Source organism: Elgaria multicarinata, chromosome 12 (genome assembly GCF_023053635.1).
Source record: "Elgaria multicarinata webbii isolate HBS135686 ecotype San Diego chromosome 12, rElgMul1.1.pri, whole genome shotgun sequence".
NCBI lineage: Eukaryota > Metazoa > Chordata > Lepidosauria > Squamata > Anguidae > Elgaria > Elgaria multicarinata.
In genome coordinates, this window is record NC_086182.1 from 992,167 (window position 1) to 1,005,548 (window position 13,382).

The window sequence follows — 13,382 nt, forward strand, 5'->3', positions numbered from 1 at the left end:
ACTCTTCAAATACTTAAAAGGTTGTCACACAGAGAGGGCCAGGATCTATTCTCGATTATCCCAGAGTGCAGGACACAGAATAACGGGCTCAAGTTACAGGAAGCCAGATTCCGGCTGGACATCATGAAAAACTTCCTCACTGTTAGAGCAGTACAACAATGGAACCAGTTACCTAGGGAGGTTGTGGGCTCTCCCACACTAGAGGCCTTCAAGAGGCAGCTGGACAACCACTTGTCAGGTACGCTTTAAGGTGGATTCCCGCATTGAGCAGGGGGTTGGACTCGATGGCCTTATAGACCCCTTCCAACTCTACTATTCTATGATTTTATGCTTCTATGAGATATCAATATCCAGCTGACTGGTAATTGGGCTAAATCTCATCCAGGCAACAGAAAGTGGAGTTGTTCAGATTTGCAAAACCCAGGGCTCCTTGAATAAGTAAACCAGTGCTTTTCTGTGTGTGCTCTTGTATCTCCTTAAGTAGAATCACGTTCAGACATACCTTTGCAATGGCCTTACCTGAATGGAGGTGCAAGTGGTGATCACGCTTGTATCATAGATGGTGTTGCTGTCATTGAAATCATATGGCAAAGGAGGGCTCTGCTCTGTCTTAGGAGGTATGGTGATGGGGAGCAATGGGGCGAAGTTGGGGGAGAAGTTCATGTCTGTGCCATTGCCAAAGGCTTGAATAGCATTTCCTGGTCAAAGGGAGGGAGGAGAGATAAAAGACAGTGTTACCAAGTAAACAAACAAAGAATTATTGGTATGGGACAAACCTGCCAGGTTCATCATGATCTCCATCATCACTTCCACCACCTTTGCCATCATGCTGTACTTCCTGATCATGCACACCTACCTGCCTCCACGAAGTAGCAGCTGAGGTGGCCACCTCACCTGAGGTGGTCTTAGTGGAGATACCTGCTGGCTTCAGCCACTGCACAGTTATGCTTCTGGGATTGAAGCTGTGGCTCAGGCCAACCACTCCCCCCTTCTCCCCCTCTCTCTCACACACACTGTCACCATCCCATTCACCCTCTGGAAGCCACTGAGTGCAATGAAATGATGGATGTCTGCTGTCTGCTCCCTCTGCCCCCCTCCCAGCCCCTATTCACCATTGCTCTCTGATCCTGGTCCTGGTCCCTTTGGGTATCTCTGAAAGCATTCCATTTGTCAGTTTGAGGCTTTGCTACCCACTGCTCAGCCCTTCAGACGTTGGCAGCTGCCTCCCTCCATCCCTAGATCACCAACTGATGGCTAGCAAGAGGGGCTGGCTCCAGGAGCAGATGTGAGCAGCCCCTCCTCTTTGTGGGTATCCGAACCCTTCGACAGGCTTGTGGCAGAGGGGAGAAATGGTGTCCATCAAGAGACGCTCCCAAACACCATCCAAGTGAGACTACGAGGCTGTGGAGGTTGCAGGATCAGTGGGGTGGGAGCAAGAGAGTGAGCATGAGGCATGGCCACTGCAGGAACTGGGTCCCTCCCTTTCCCCCCACCCCAGAACTGCAGCAGAGCTCCTTTTGAGGGAGAACTTCTGTGGAATACCCTCTTGCTCACCCACACCCACATAGGATGGCCTGTGAGAAGCCATACATTCCCTGCAATTGCCTCCCACCCCAGACAGGCCCAGACAGTTAGATGAGCTCAGCCCTGGGAGCCACTTGGTGCCTTACGGAGACATGGGTTTTCTGTGAAGCCCTGCAGGAACTTTTCACACTCTTCCTCCATGTTGCCACTGCCCCGGCAGGAACACGACGGCGACACTGTGAGGCTGGTGGTGCTGGAGTCGATGTAGTTGGGTGTCATGTCAAACCCTGTCCGAGGAGGAGAGCAAAACGTGAGTGTGCAAAGAGCCTCATAAGGAGTGGCGCTCCCCACTTTTTCTCACAGAATGAGCCCCAGCCCTTCCGGCTTGCCCTTCTTGCAACTCCTGGAGTGCTTTCGGGGATTGATCTGCAGGGGCATCACAGGCTTGGCTCTGGCCTGCAGAGGGGCAGTGCTTGTGCTCCCCAAGAAGCTTCATGGCAACGCATGGAGACTTCCTCAGCTCATGTGGCAGCTAAGACCCCCCGGAAGTGACCCGTTTACCCAGGCAGGGCAGCCCCGTTTCTGGCTCCCAAGTGACAGGACAAGGGAGAGCTGGGGCCCATGAGCTGGGCTCCTTCCCTGTTCTGGGGAGGCCCACCGCCTTGTCACATCCATGTGGAAGCGAGCCCTGTCCACGTGGACAAGGCACTTCCCTCTTGACCCACACTCTGTGGTGCAAAGGCCTGCCTTGGGCCTGAAGAAGCTCCACTCGTTTGCACGGCTGCCCCACCATCTGCTGATCTCATGGGAGTGGATCAAATTCCACAGACAACCAGAGTCAGAGCTTAAACCCAGGACTCAGAGAAGGCACATGGCCTTGCCAAACCTTCCTACCCCACAGCTCCTGAGAACTCTAGTGTTTCAAGGGTGGTGGACTGCACCCCACGGACTCCCAGGGAGCACGCCCCATCTAGGCCAAATCCAGCAGTGCATTCATACTGGAAGCAAATGTGCCTTCATGTGCTGCCTGTGGGCTTCCCAGAGACATTTGGTTGGCCAATGTGGGAAACAGCATGCTGGACTGGATATCTCCCAGCTTCAGGGCTCTTCTTATGATGAAAAGCTCAGTCCAAGGAGACGGAGATGCTGATGTGGGGAGGCGTCTTTGCCAACCTTCTTCTGGGGGATTTGCCTGTCCTTGGCGTGGCCTCAGTTGGCCCTCTGTGAGTGCTCCTGGATCCAGCAAGTCTTCTGGCAGCCCAGGTGGTGCCTGGGCCAAGGCACTCTTCTCACCACCGTTGCCTGGGAAGCCAGCTGTGCCCGTTTCGGGAAACCCTGCCCACTAGCATGTGTGCTCCCAGCTGGGTTATCACAAAGCACATTTTGGGGGGCACTTAAAGGCAGCCTGCGAATACCAGCTGGTCCAGCATATCTTGGCACATTTATTGTCTGGTGCTGGCTGAATCAGAAACAAAACGATAACCAGTAAATGTTAACAGAGAACATGGGTATACCCATATTCTCTGTTAATATTACTGGTTATTTTATTTCTGATATAAAAGGATGTTTTTAACTTTTGAAGTCCTAACCTTTAAAGTTCAGGATATCTAAGGAAACCACTTCTCCCATATATTCAAGCTACCCATTGCAGAGATTGTGCTTAAGGTGCCCTGGTCGGATGAGGCAAAAGATAACACTCCAGGCCTGGGATGAACAGGTAAAAGGCTTTCTAATTTCACAGGGACTCCTCCATTTACGACTTCATTTGTTTTTGACGTTTCTATCCTAATCTTCTAAAACCTTTCCTCAAGGCTATGTCCCCTCCCCCCTCCCACATGCACTTGACCAGGTTGGTCCAATACATTTCAGTGGAAGAACATCCAAACAGCGATTCCCACACCCACACCAAAGTGCACAAATGTGAGTGGGGCACAACCTGTGGTTGCAGAAATCTCCCTGGCATGAACAGGAGCTGTGCAGGAACAGTCACTTTCCTCTTCCCTGCACAGGATTGCACCTCAAGGCTGCCCATCTCCCATCCTGCAGCCCTGAATAGCACCCACCTCCCCTTGTCTGCTCAGAGGGCAGCCACCTTGGCACACAACACGCCACCCTCCTCTCATCCCACTCCTGCTCAGTGCCAGAGCTTCAGCCACATTTCTGCCACTGACAGGGAAAAGGCTGGTTCATTCAGCACCACTTTGGGCTCTGGATGGACCCAGCCAGCAAGACACTTACCTATTAGGCCTGCATAGGAACCAAGACAGGCCTGGTAATTGTCCCTGGGGCAGCTGGTCAGTGACTGGAAGGAGGCCTGACAATTTGTGTGAAAATCGGCCAATCTTGACCTGGTTACGAAAGACAACACAGAGGGTAAGAACTTCTCTTAAAATAAAATAAAATTAAAAACCCTGCCTGCTTAAGAAGTACTAACAAGAGAGACAGAAAGAGGGGGAATCCGCACGTCGTACTGAGACCGCTTCTAAGCGACCCCAGTGCGACGTGAAAGCGATCGTGTAACTTGCCTTTGGAAGAGCCAAGGAAGAGGCTTCTAAGCGACCCCAGTGCGACGTGAAAGCGATCGTGTAACTTGCCTTTGGAAGAGCCAAGGAAGAGGCGTCCTTGCCGCCGCCGCCACCCACAGACCTCCTCGCCAGCCGGCGAGGAGAGCTCGGCTGAAGAAGGCAGAGTGGAGAGTGGAAGAAGCTCTCCACCCCGCCTTCTTCCCCCGAGCTCTCTGTCCCAGCCGGCGAGGAAGTCTGTGGGTGGTGGCGGCAGCGGCGGCGGTGGCAAGGACGCCTCTTTCTCGTCTCTTCTCCAGGCAAGTTACACGATCGCTTTGGGGCCGCACTGGGGTCGCTTAGAAGCGGTCTCGGTACGACGTGCGGATTCCCCCAGAGAGAAAAGATTGGGAAGAGCTAAATGAGATGGGAGAAGAGCAGTCAAAGGCCTGAAGCTCTCTGGCTCTGCCTCCCAGCCAGGGCTGGGCACAACAACAGCAGCAACCCCAACTCACCTTGGAAGCCATTTCTGATGCTCCCAAATGGCCCCGGTTCAACTCGGGGCGCTTCGTGACTGGGCTGCCTCACCTCGGAACCGAAGCCAAAGCAAGGTTTGCAGCCTTGAATCTCTGTTTTTGCTTCTTTTAAATTTTGTTTTAACAGTTTTATTCTGTTTTTGTTTTTATTTTATCTTGTACACCGCTCCGAAATTTTTCAATGGGGAGCAGTATATAAATATTCTAAATAAATAAATAAGGTTCGCACACACACCCAGCAGGTCAACTTTTGTGGGTTCTGGGGCACCCGCTGCGTGGCACTTGCACAAGAAAGCTGCACGCAAGTCCAACTGGACTCCCCGCTCCCCTCCCACCCAAACCCAGAGTTGCCACCTTTGCTGTGCGTCCTCCTCCATTAGAACTATGATTTAAAGTTAAGATGAGGGGCTCTCTCTTTCTCATCAATCTACAGTCACCAACTGGGAAAATGGTCCTTTATGGCCACTGTAGTTTGCAGCTAACAAAATTCTTATTATCCACAATACAGATTAAAAACCAAAATAACACAACAGCAAGTCACCCGGAGCATCATTTTTAGTAGATATAAACATAATAAATAAAAGCAGAGCACTATTCAGCTTAAAACACTGGAAATTCTCAGCAAACTGCAAAGTCTCTCTGCTAAAAAATACGGAGCAAGACTAATCTCCCTAGGAGGGGAGTTCTGCAGGCTTAGTGAGGGGTCGCTGACTTTCCAACTGCACTTTCCAATTAGGAGACACTTCACCCTGTTCCAGTGCATGTCCTGGCGGCTGCATTGTCCAAATCAGTGGGTCATTTTCCAAAAGTCTAAACAGCCCCACACAGAGCATGCTACAGTCATCTAATCTGATGTCACTAAAGAATAAATCCAGAAAAGAAGGTGTTTCAGCAGTCATGAGGCAAAAGATGGATGTTTGCCCATTGTAATGGGATTCAAAGGTAAGGGATCTACATCACCAAAATTCCAATGAGGAAAAACTAAAGCACTTGAGATGTCTTAGTTTAGAAAAAAAGGACAAGTAAGAGGGACATAGCAGAGGTTTATGGAATTGCACGTGGTGTGGGGAAAGTGGATAGAGCGGCATTTTTCACTCTCTCTCATCACACCAGTTTGAAGGAAAGGCCTGAGAACAAAACAACTGTGTCTTCAAACACCTAGTGTACCAGGGACAACGGCCTGATTTCTTCCTGTTCCATTGCAATCCTGCCAGTCCCCTTTCAGGCACACTCCATCCACACGGTATGGAATAACCTGCATCATGGTTCTGTCTTCCAGGAGTAGACAGGAAATCTCTCCCAGCTCTTGCCTTGTACTTCCACCTTCCTGGGCATGTCAATGGCCCATCTCTCCGTGTATGTATTGGACATGTCATGCCATGTCCCAAGTGTCAAAACTTAGAACTGGCCCCATGATACATATCCAGACGGAATTGGAGCCACCTCCCCTGTCTAGCCACTGCCCAGATTCCATGGAATAAAAAAATGGGGGGGGGGATTATAGGGTGACCATATTTTGAAAACCAAAAAGGAGGACAATATGGTCACCCTCAAGAAGGCATGCCCAGCCTTAGAAATTCCTTAGAAACAGAATAAAATCTCTTAGTGCAATTGGCCTACCTTAAAGGGCTGTTGTGTTGCTAAAACAGTTTGACTAAATGCTCATCATCATCACCATCATCTAGTAACCACTTCCACAGATAAACATGCAAAATTTAGGGAGGACGCAGACAAGCTGGAGCGTGTTCAGAGGAGGGCAACCAGGATGATCAGGGGTCTGGAAACAAAGCCCTATGAAGAGAGACTGAAAGAACTGGGCATGTTGAGCCTGGAGAAGAGAAGATTGAGGGGAGACATGATAGCACTCTTCAAATACTGAAAAGGTTGTCACACAGAGGAGGGCCAGGATCTCTTCTCGATCTTCTCAGAGTGCAGGACACGGAATAACGGGCTCAAGTTAAAGGAAGCCAGATTCCAGCTGGACATCAGGAAAAACTTCCTGATTGTTAGAGCAGTATGACAATGGAATGACTTACCTAGGGAGGTGGTGGGCTCTCTCACACTAGAGGCATTTAAGAGGCAGCTGGACCACCATCTGTCAGGGATGCTTTAGGGTGGATTCCTGCATTGAGCAGGGGGTTGGATTCAATGGCCTTGTAGGCCCCTACCAACTCTGCTATTCTATGATTCTATGATTCTATGAAAAGAAGAAAGACCAACCTCAAAGCCCTACTTTCTTGCCACTTGTGACTATTTATTATTACTGTATTTATATCATGCCTTTTTTCCTCCAAGGAACCCGAGGTAGCATACATAATCTTCCTCCTCTCGATTTTATCCTCACAAAAACAGCCCTGTAAGGTAGGTTGGGCTGAGAGTTTGTGACTGGCCTAAAGTCACCCCGTGGGTTTCCATGGCTGAGTGGGGACTAGAACTCAGATCTTCTAATCCAACACTTTAGCCACAGCACCACACTGGCTCTCTTTAAATGATTATAACAGAAGCACCTATATCTCTAGCCAGCTTCACTACTTCTACAGCAGCCTTCTTCAACCTGGTGCCCTCCAGGTGTATTGGACTACACCTCCCAGAATTCCCAACCAGCATGCTGGCTGGGAATTATGGGCGCTTCAGTCCAACACATCTAGAGGGCACCAGGTTGGGAGGAGGCTGATAGGAATGGCTATGAGAAACAATTAAGCCTTGAACGTATTCAAGAGTAGGCATTACCATTCTACAGCTGAAAACTGAATAGCTCAGAAAGCTTCAACACAAGCAAACAAGACCAAACTTGGCTTTTTGTTTCAACACTATTAATCTCTCAAACCAACAACAGCCAAGTCAAAAGGTGGCACCTCAATAAGATCACAACCTCCTGCTCTATTTCTATTATTCCAATATTGAGAAAGTTATTTATTTGTAACTATTTACAGTCAGTGTTAGATTATGATCTCTGCTTTACCTTTGAACATACATTGAAAAAATGAAGGAAAATCCATCTTTCTTAAACTACCCTAAAAACAAGTTCAGCACCTAAGAGGTGTTAAGTTGTAAGATCCAAAATTCATAATTGTGAAGGACTTGGGTTCTGTTCTGTCTGATCTAATGTTGCCTTTTTGTGTTTGCCTGAACGTGTTGGGAGGGGTCGCCAGGGGCCCGGAAAGGGCATTGGTTGGTTGGTGTGGATCATGGGGCCAGGTGGCCCAAAAGGGATAAAATGTCTAGCGTGAAAGAATCTCCATCTTCTTTGCTGGATGACACGCATGTCAAGAGAAGATCAGGTCCGGGCAGTCAGGGGGGACTGTTTTTCTTATGTTTTAAGTGTTGGGGTATTGTGGACAAGGTCAGCCGCCTTGGGGTAATTGCTAGCTTCCTTCCCTCAGCTTCATTTCTCACTCCTTTTTCCCCACTCCCTTCCCCAACCTTCCCTCTTTCCTGTTGCTTAGCTTTTACTGAGCAAGGCCTTACATCAGAGCTTTCCAAACTTTTCATATTGGTGACACACTTTTTAGACATGCATCATTTCGCGACACAGTAATTCAGTTTTACTAGCAAACCGAAGGTTAAACTAACCCCTTATAAGAGATACGGACACATACATAAATTGTAATAATGAAATGTATGGGGACACAACATATCTCATGAAAACCTTTCATTTATATATTTTTAAAATATATGATTTGCAAGATAATAACATACATTTCCAAGACTTTTCACGTTGAACCAATTTTGTCGAGCTGCGATCGAGCGGAGGTTGAGACGGTGTTCTATCAAAAAACTGGACCCATGGAATTTCTCTAATGCGTCACTTCAGGTGCGGCTGCATCACCAGAAGTGACGCGGAATCAGCTGTTTCGACCCGATTATGGATACTGCTCATGCACAGTACCTGTATGACCCCTTGACTGTGGTATGCATACATGGATATGCCAGAAGGGGAATATACTAGTGCACCATACTAATCGGCACCTTTGCTGCGTAAAAATGCATGCAAGTTGGTATTGCTTATTTCACATAGACTCAGAGGTTTCTTGTTACATTCGCGTGACACACCTACACACTGCAGCTGACACATTAACGTGTCACGACACACAGTTTGGAAAGCTTTGCCTTACATGTTAGTCTTAGTGGTCCCTAATGTGTGTCTGTGCTTTATTCCTGGAACATCTGGCTCATCCCGGTTGTAGACAGGGCTAGGGAGGCGGGTTGCCTGGAAGTCTCGGATGTTTGGTCCAGGAGCCTACCTTGCAGGGACATCAGGTGGACCCTGACCTCTGTTACAATAATCACTAAAACAAATTAAAAATATCATGGTACCAGTAAACTCGTATTCTCTATTTCGCCATGGCTCTGTTATGTGTCTAATCTCTTCTAGAGCCACAAAAGACAACACAGACTTTAACACTGTTATAATTTTAATCCAGATGACAAAGTCTAAAAGTATTTAAAGTGGCTTGGGAGGTGATGTGTAATCATCCTACACCTGTGGGCTCTAGACATGTGCCATCCCCATGACATAAAAACAGCCCCCCCCAAAGGAAAGCACCACAAGAGCATCTGGTCCAGTACTCTGCCAGGGACGAGTACCCATCTACCCCAACGTTCTTAATGAAAGAAAGAAATATCAGCAGTCCTGTTAGATTGTGCAGCACAAAAGTAGAGAAAAAAAGAAAGAAAGAAAGAAAGAGAACGAACGAAAGAAAGAAACTCTAGGTCTCTCCCTCCCCCACCCCAAATAAAATCCAAGATACAAAAATGACACAAATCAGATCCCAGACAAGAACACTTTTTAGGGGGTCGTCCTCTCCTCATCCCTACCTTAAGGGAGGGATCTATCCCCTCAACATGTCGACTTGTGAAGTGTCATGCGGAGTGTTCTGAATTCAACTGGGAATCAAGATGAAGCTGCAGGGAAGCCCCTTCCTGCTGACTCCACCTCTTTCATGCCATCTCTTCTCATGTTAGCCCATAGAAATGAACCGGAGCTCTGGAGCTCTTCGTGCCACCGCAGGTGGGTGGCTGCTGCGGCTGGTCTTCTTCTGAGCTGCCATGGCAGCTGGCCAACCATAATTCTTCTTGGAGCACACATGTGCCCCATGCTTCTCCCAATACCCACAACCCTTTCAATTTGTGCGAGGTGGGGAGGGCGCATGCACGCGTCTTCTGTATCTCCAGGAACTGCTCAGATCAGCTACGCTAATGACGTAGCACCTACACCATTTGCGTAGTCGCAGAACAAATGGCGTAGCACCTACGCCATCTGCACACCTCCGGAGGACACAAAAGACATGCGTGCTCGCACTCCAGGATCACGCCCACCAAGATCGAACCCTGGATGGCTCTGGGAAGGGCTGGAGACACATGCAAGGCCAGAGATGCCTTCCCGGAAGTGCTGGGAACACGTCCTCCAGCCCCTCCCCCTCAGCCATCCAGCAATTTTTCCGGACATTTGGGAAGATTTTGAAATCCCCTCCCTCGGATCACTCTTGTGGGTGGGATTTCTGGACATGTCCGGGCAAATCTGGGCGTATGGTCAGCCTAGGGATTATTCCCCATTAGAATTTCTCATCTACTGTACTTCACTGGTGATCCCTACACATCCCAAGTAAGTTTGGGGTTCCTCTTTAAGATGGTCCTGCTTAAGTAACTTAGACAGTAAACTGGATTATTTCCTTTGTTTATGCTACTTGTCTGTTTCATAGAATCATAGAATAGTAGAGTTGGAAGGGGCCTATAAGGCCATCGAGTCCAACCCCCTGCTCAATGCAGGAATCCACCTTAAAGCATCCCTGACAGATGGCTGTCCAGCTGCCTCTTGAGTGCCTCTAGCCCACAACCTCCCTATGTAACTGGTTCCAATGTCATACTGCTCTAACAGTCAGGAAGTTTTTCCTGATGTCCAGCTGGAATCTGGCGTCTGTCACAATCCACTGTGCTTCCTGTCCCTCGGCAATTCTGCCCAAGACACCGCCATAGCCCAGTCCCTGGCTTCAAAGTGCCCTTACTACTAATCCATGCAACCACAGAGCTGCCCCCCTTCCCCAGCCTCAAGCCCCACCCCACAGCTTTGAGGGAGGATTTGGGAGGCAAGGCCCCTCTTCTGCACCCTTACTAAAATTCACAAACCCACCCACCCCATTTATACAGATGCATGAGGAAAAGTCAAGGTTTATGCTTCAGCAGGAGGTGAAAAAGAACTGATTTAGAATGATCTGTCATGGAGTGCAAACAAAATCATTCCATGCAGAAAATTGCAAAATTGTATCCTCTTTTGCCCACTTTTTCAGTGGTGCATACCTTCTTTTTAGTAAAGAATAAGTGGCCAGGGTGAACTTGCTCAGAGGAAACTGGGAAATTAGCTTGTAGTTGCACACATTCCAGGGTGAAAAATTAACCTACAACTCTTGGAAGTCCTCTTAGTCAGGAGTTAATCCTCCAAAGTTTGTGTGAATTGAGAGGAAGGGGCAAATGTAGCTGCAGGCTGGTCTTGGCCTCGAGGCAGCTTAGGCAATCTCCACAACCAGAACTCAGGATCACTGAGTGATTTTGGTTTGTATTGCTATTATTGTACTTCCCCAGGAGTCTTGCACTGAAGAGTGGTCTATGTTTTTATTAAACAGAAAGAGAAAATTGTCTGATCCAGCAAGGTTTCTCTTATATTCATATGACATGGATAGTTTCACCTGAAAGACAAACCTTGACAATGGGTTTTTCTACATGAGCCACTTATCGTGCCCTTGTCATTCCCAATTCATGGTTGTTTGTGGGTTCTTTCATTTCTATGTCTAACAGAATTTTTTTAAAGAAGGTAAAATGCAGCATTTAATTGAGAAAGCAAAAGAAAGTGTGATTCCTTTTTGGGTATTTGTGCTACTTTGCTATACCACAGTGCAACCTAGAGGATATGTAGAGTAGGCTGACCCTATGAAAAGGAGGACAGGGCTCCTGTATCTTTAACAGTTGTATTGAAAAGGGAATTTCAGCAGGTGTCACTTGTATATATGGGGAATCTGGGGAAATTTCCTTTTCATCGCCACAGTTAAAGCTGCAGGTGTACTGTCCTCTTTTAAATCTGGTTACTCTAGTATAGCTCCTGAAGCTTTAACTGTGGTGATGAAGAGGGAATTTCCCCAGGTTCTCCATATATACAAATGACACCTGCTGAAATTCCCTGTGCAACTGTGCAACTGTTAAAGATACAGGAGCCCTGTCCTCCTTTTCATATGGTCAACCTAATGTAGAGGAAAGACAAGAATGGAAACATTCTTCATGTAGTGATGAAAGTAGATATAGTGGATTAACTGCCTCGTGCAGAAAAGCTCAATATCTGACACACTTATAAACTAAACCCAGCATAGTGTGAAGGCATCAGGATGGAAACGAGAAGCATTCTCTTTTTAAAAAGGGCAAGGGGCTTGTTTCACATCTGCCTCCTTTGAAGTCAGTAGACTCTCCTCACATCTAGGAGGACTGGAATTAATTGCAAATCAAATGTGGGTGAGGATGGTGCAGTTATGAAGAGATAAAGCAATAATTCTGAAGGGCCCGGTAAACTGTGTGTGATTCCTGGATCACTACAAATATCTTGGACGGAGAAACAATACATATGGACTACGTTGGGACCATTTTGCCACATACTGAACTCTGTATAACTCCACTCATTCAACAAATTTGGTTTTGTAAATCGGTTTTACATCAAACCCCACCCCCACAGGGCAAACTGTCATTTTGGCCCTGTGGGGAAGAAGAAAGAACAAGGGGACAGGAGCAGGCAGAAGAAACATCATGGCCTGCTCCTGTTGGACTCTCTCTCTCTCCTCCCTCCCTCCCTCCTGAACTCCTGTTCCTTGTGTGTCATGTCTTTATTAGACTGTAAGCCTGAGGGCAGGGACTGTCTTTTTCGCTAAGTGTAAGCCGCTCTGAGAGCCTTTTTTGGCTGAGGAGCGGGGTATAAATATGATAAATAAATAAATAAATAAATAAATAAATAAATAAATAAAGCCATGCCCAAGAAGAACGCTGCAACCCCACCCCATCCTGGCACATCAATCCCAAGAGGGGTGACAGCACTGGGCTGGGCTTTGCCATTCAAATGACAGAGTTTGGTTTTACCCAGGCCTGAAACTTCCCACAAATGTGCACTTTCCAGTACAGAAAAAGTCCTTATTTATCTGAAAAGCGATGTGTCTCCTAGGACTTTTGAGTGGTATTTTATTTTGCTCACTTGTTAATTAAATGTCACTTTTCTACAGCCAGAGATGAATTATCCAGTGCCAGTTGCCTAAAGCCATCAGAATGTATCAAAAAAGAAAGGGTGGAAATAGTGTTGTGGTGTTTTTTGGTTTTTGTGGGGGGGGGTTTTGTTTTGTTCTTAAAGAGCATGATTTAGTTCCAAACATTTCTGATCAAATTAAAAGGAGGAACAAATGAGGTTGTGGAAGGCTTGGCTGCCCTCCCCATTCATTCCAAGCCTCTCGCAGCTACTAGCAGGCACAAGCCCTGAAAAGGAGGCAGCCGCTTCCTGCGGGTGACCTCTCCACGTTGAGATGCAGAGTTTGGGATTTTCCTGCTTAAGACATGGAGCTCACATTACTGCTAAGCTAGAGTAGGCTGATGGAAGGGAGGTGAACAATTTAGCAGCACATGGAACACATCTGCAGAAGCACCCAGTACAATCACCAAACCAGGCACAGCACAGCAGAGCAAAGGGCAGAGGAGTGGAGATCGAGATTGAATGGATGCATTCATCATGGCCCCTGTTCAATCCACTTCCACAGACTTCCACAGGTATTGGGAAGGGTGGACTAGGAGGAACCAGGAA

At 47.6% G+C, this 13,382-nt stretch overlaps 1 protein-coding gene across 3 annotated transcripts in view; it reads right to left on the reverse strand.

Annotated features, from left to right (window-relative positions):
* Positions 1 to 13,382, reverse strand: part of GFRA2 (GDNF family receptor alpha 2) — a 118,248-nt gene that overhangs the window by 21,777 nt on the left and 83,089 nt on the right. For all 3 annotated transcript variants that reach the window (XM_063139107.1, XM_063139105.1, XM_063139106.1), the window contains exons 5-7: positions 3,763 to 3,872; positions 1,671 to 1,811; positions 520 to 698 (exon numbers count right to left, since the gene is read on the reverse strand). In XM_063139107.1, coding sequence (XP_062995177.1) covers positions 520 to 698; positions 1,671 to 1,811; positions 3,763 to 3,872 — 430 coding nt within the window. The remainder of the gene's footprint in view (positions 1 to 519; positions 699 to 1,670; positions 1,812 to 3,762; positions 3,873 to 13,382) is intronic.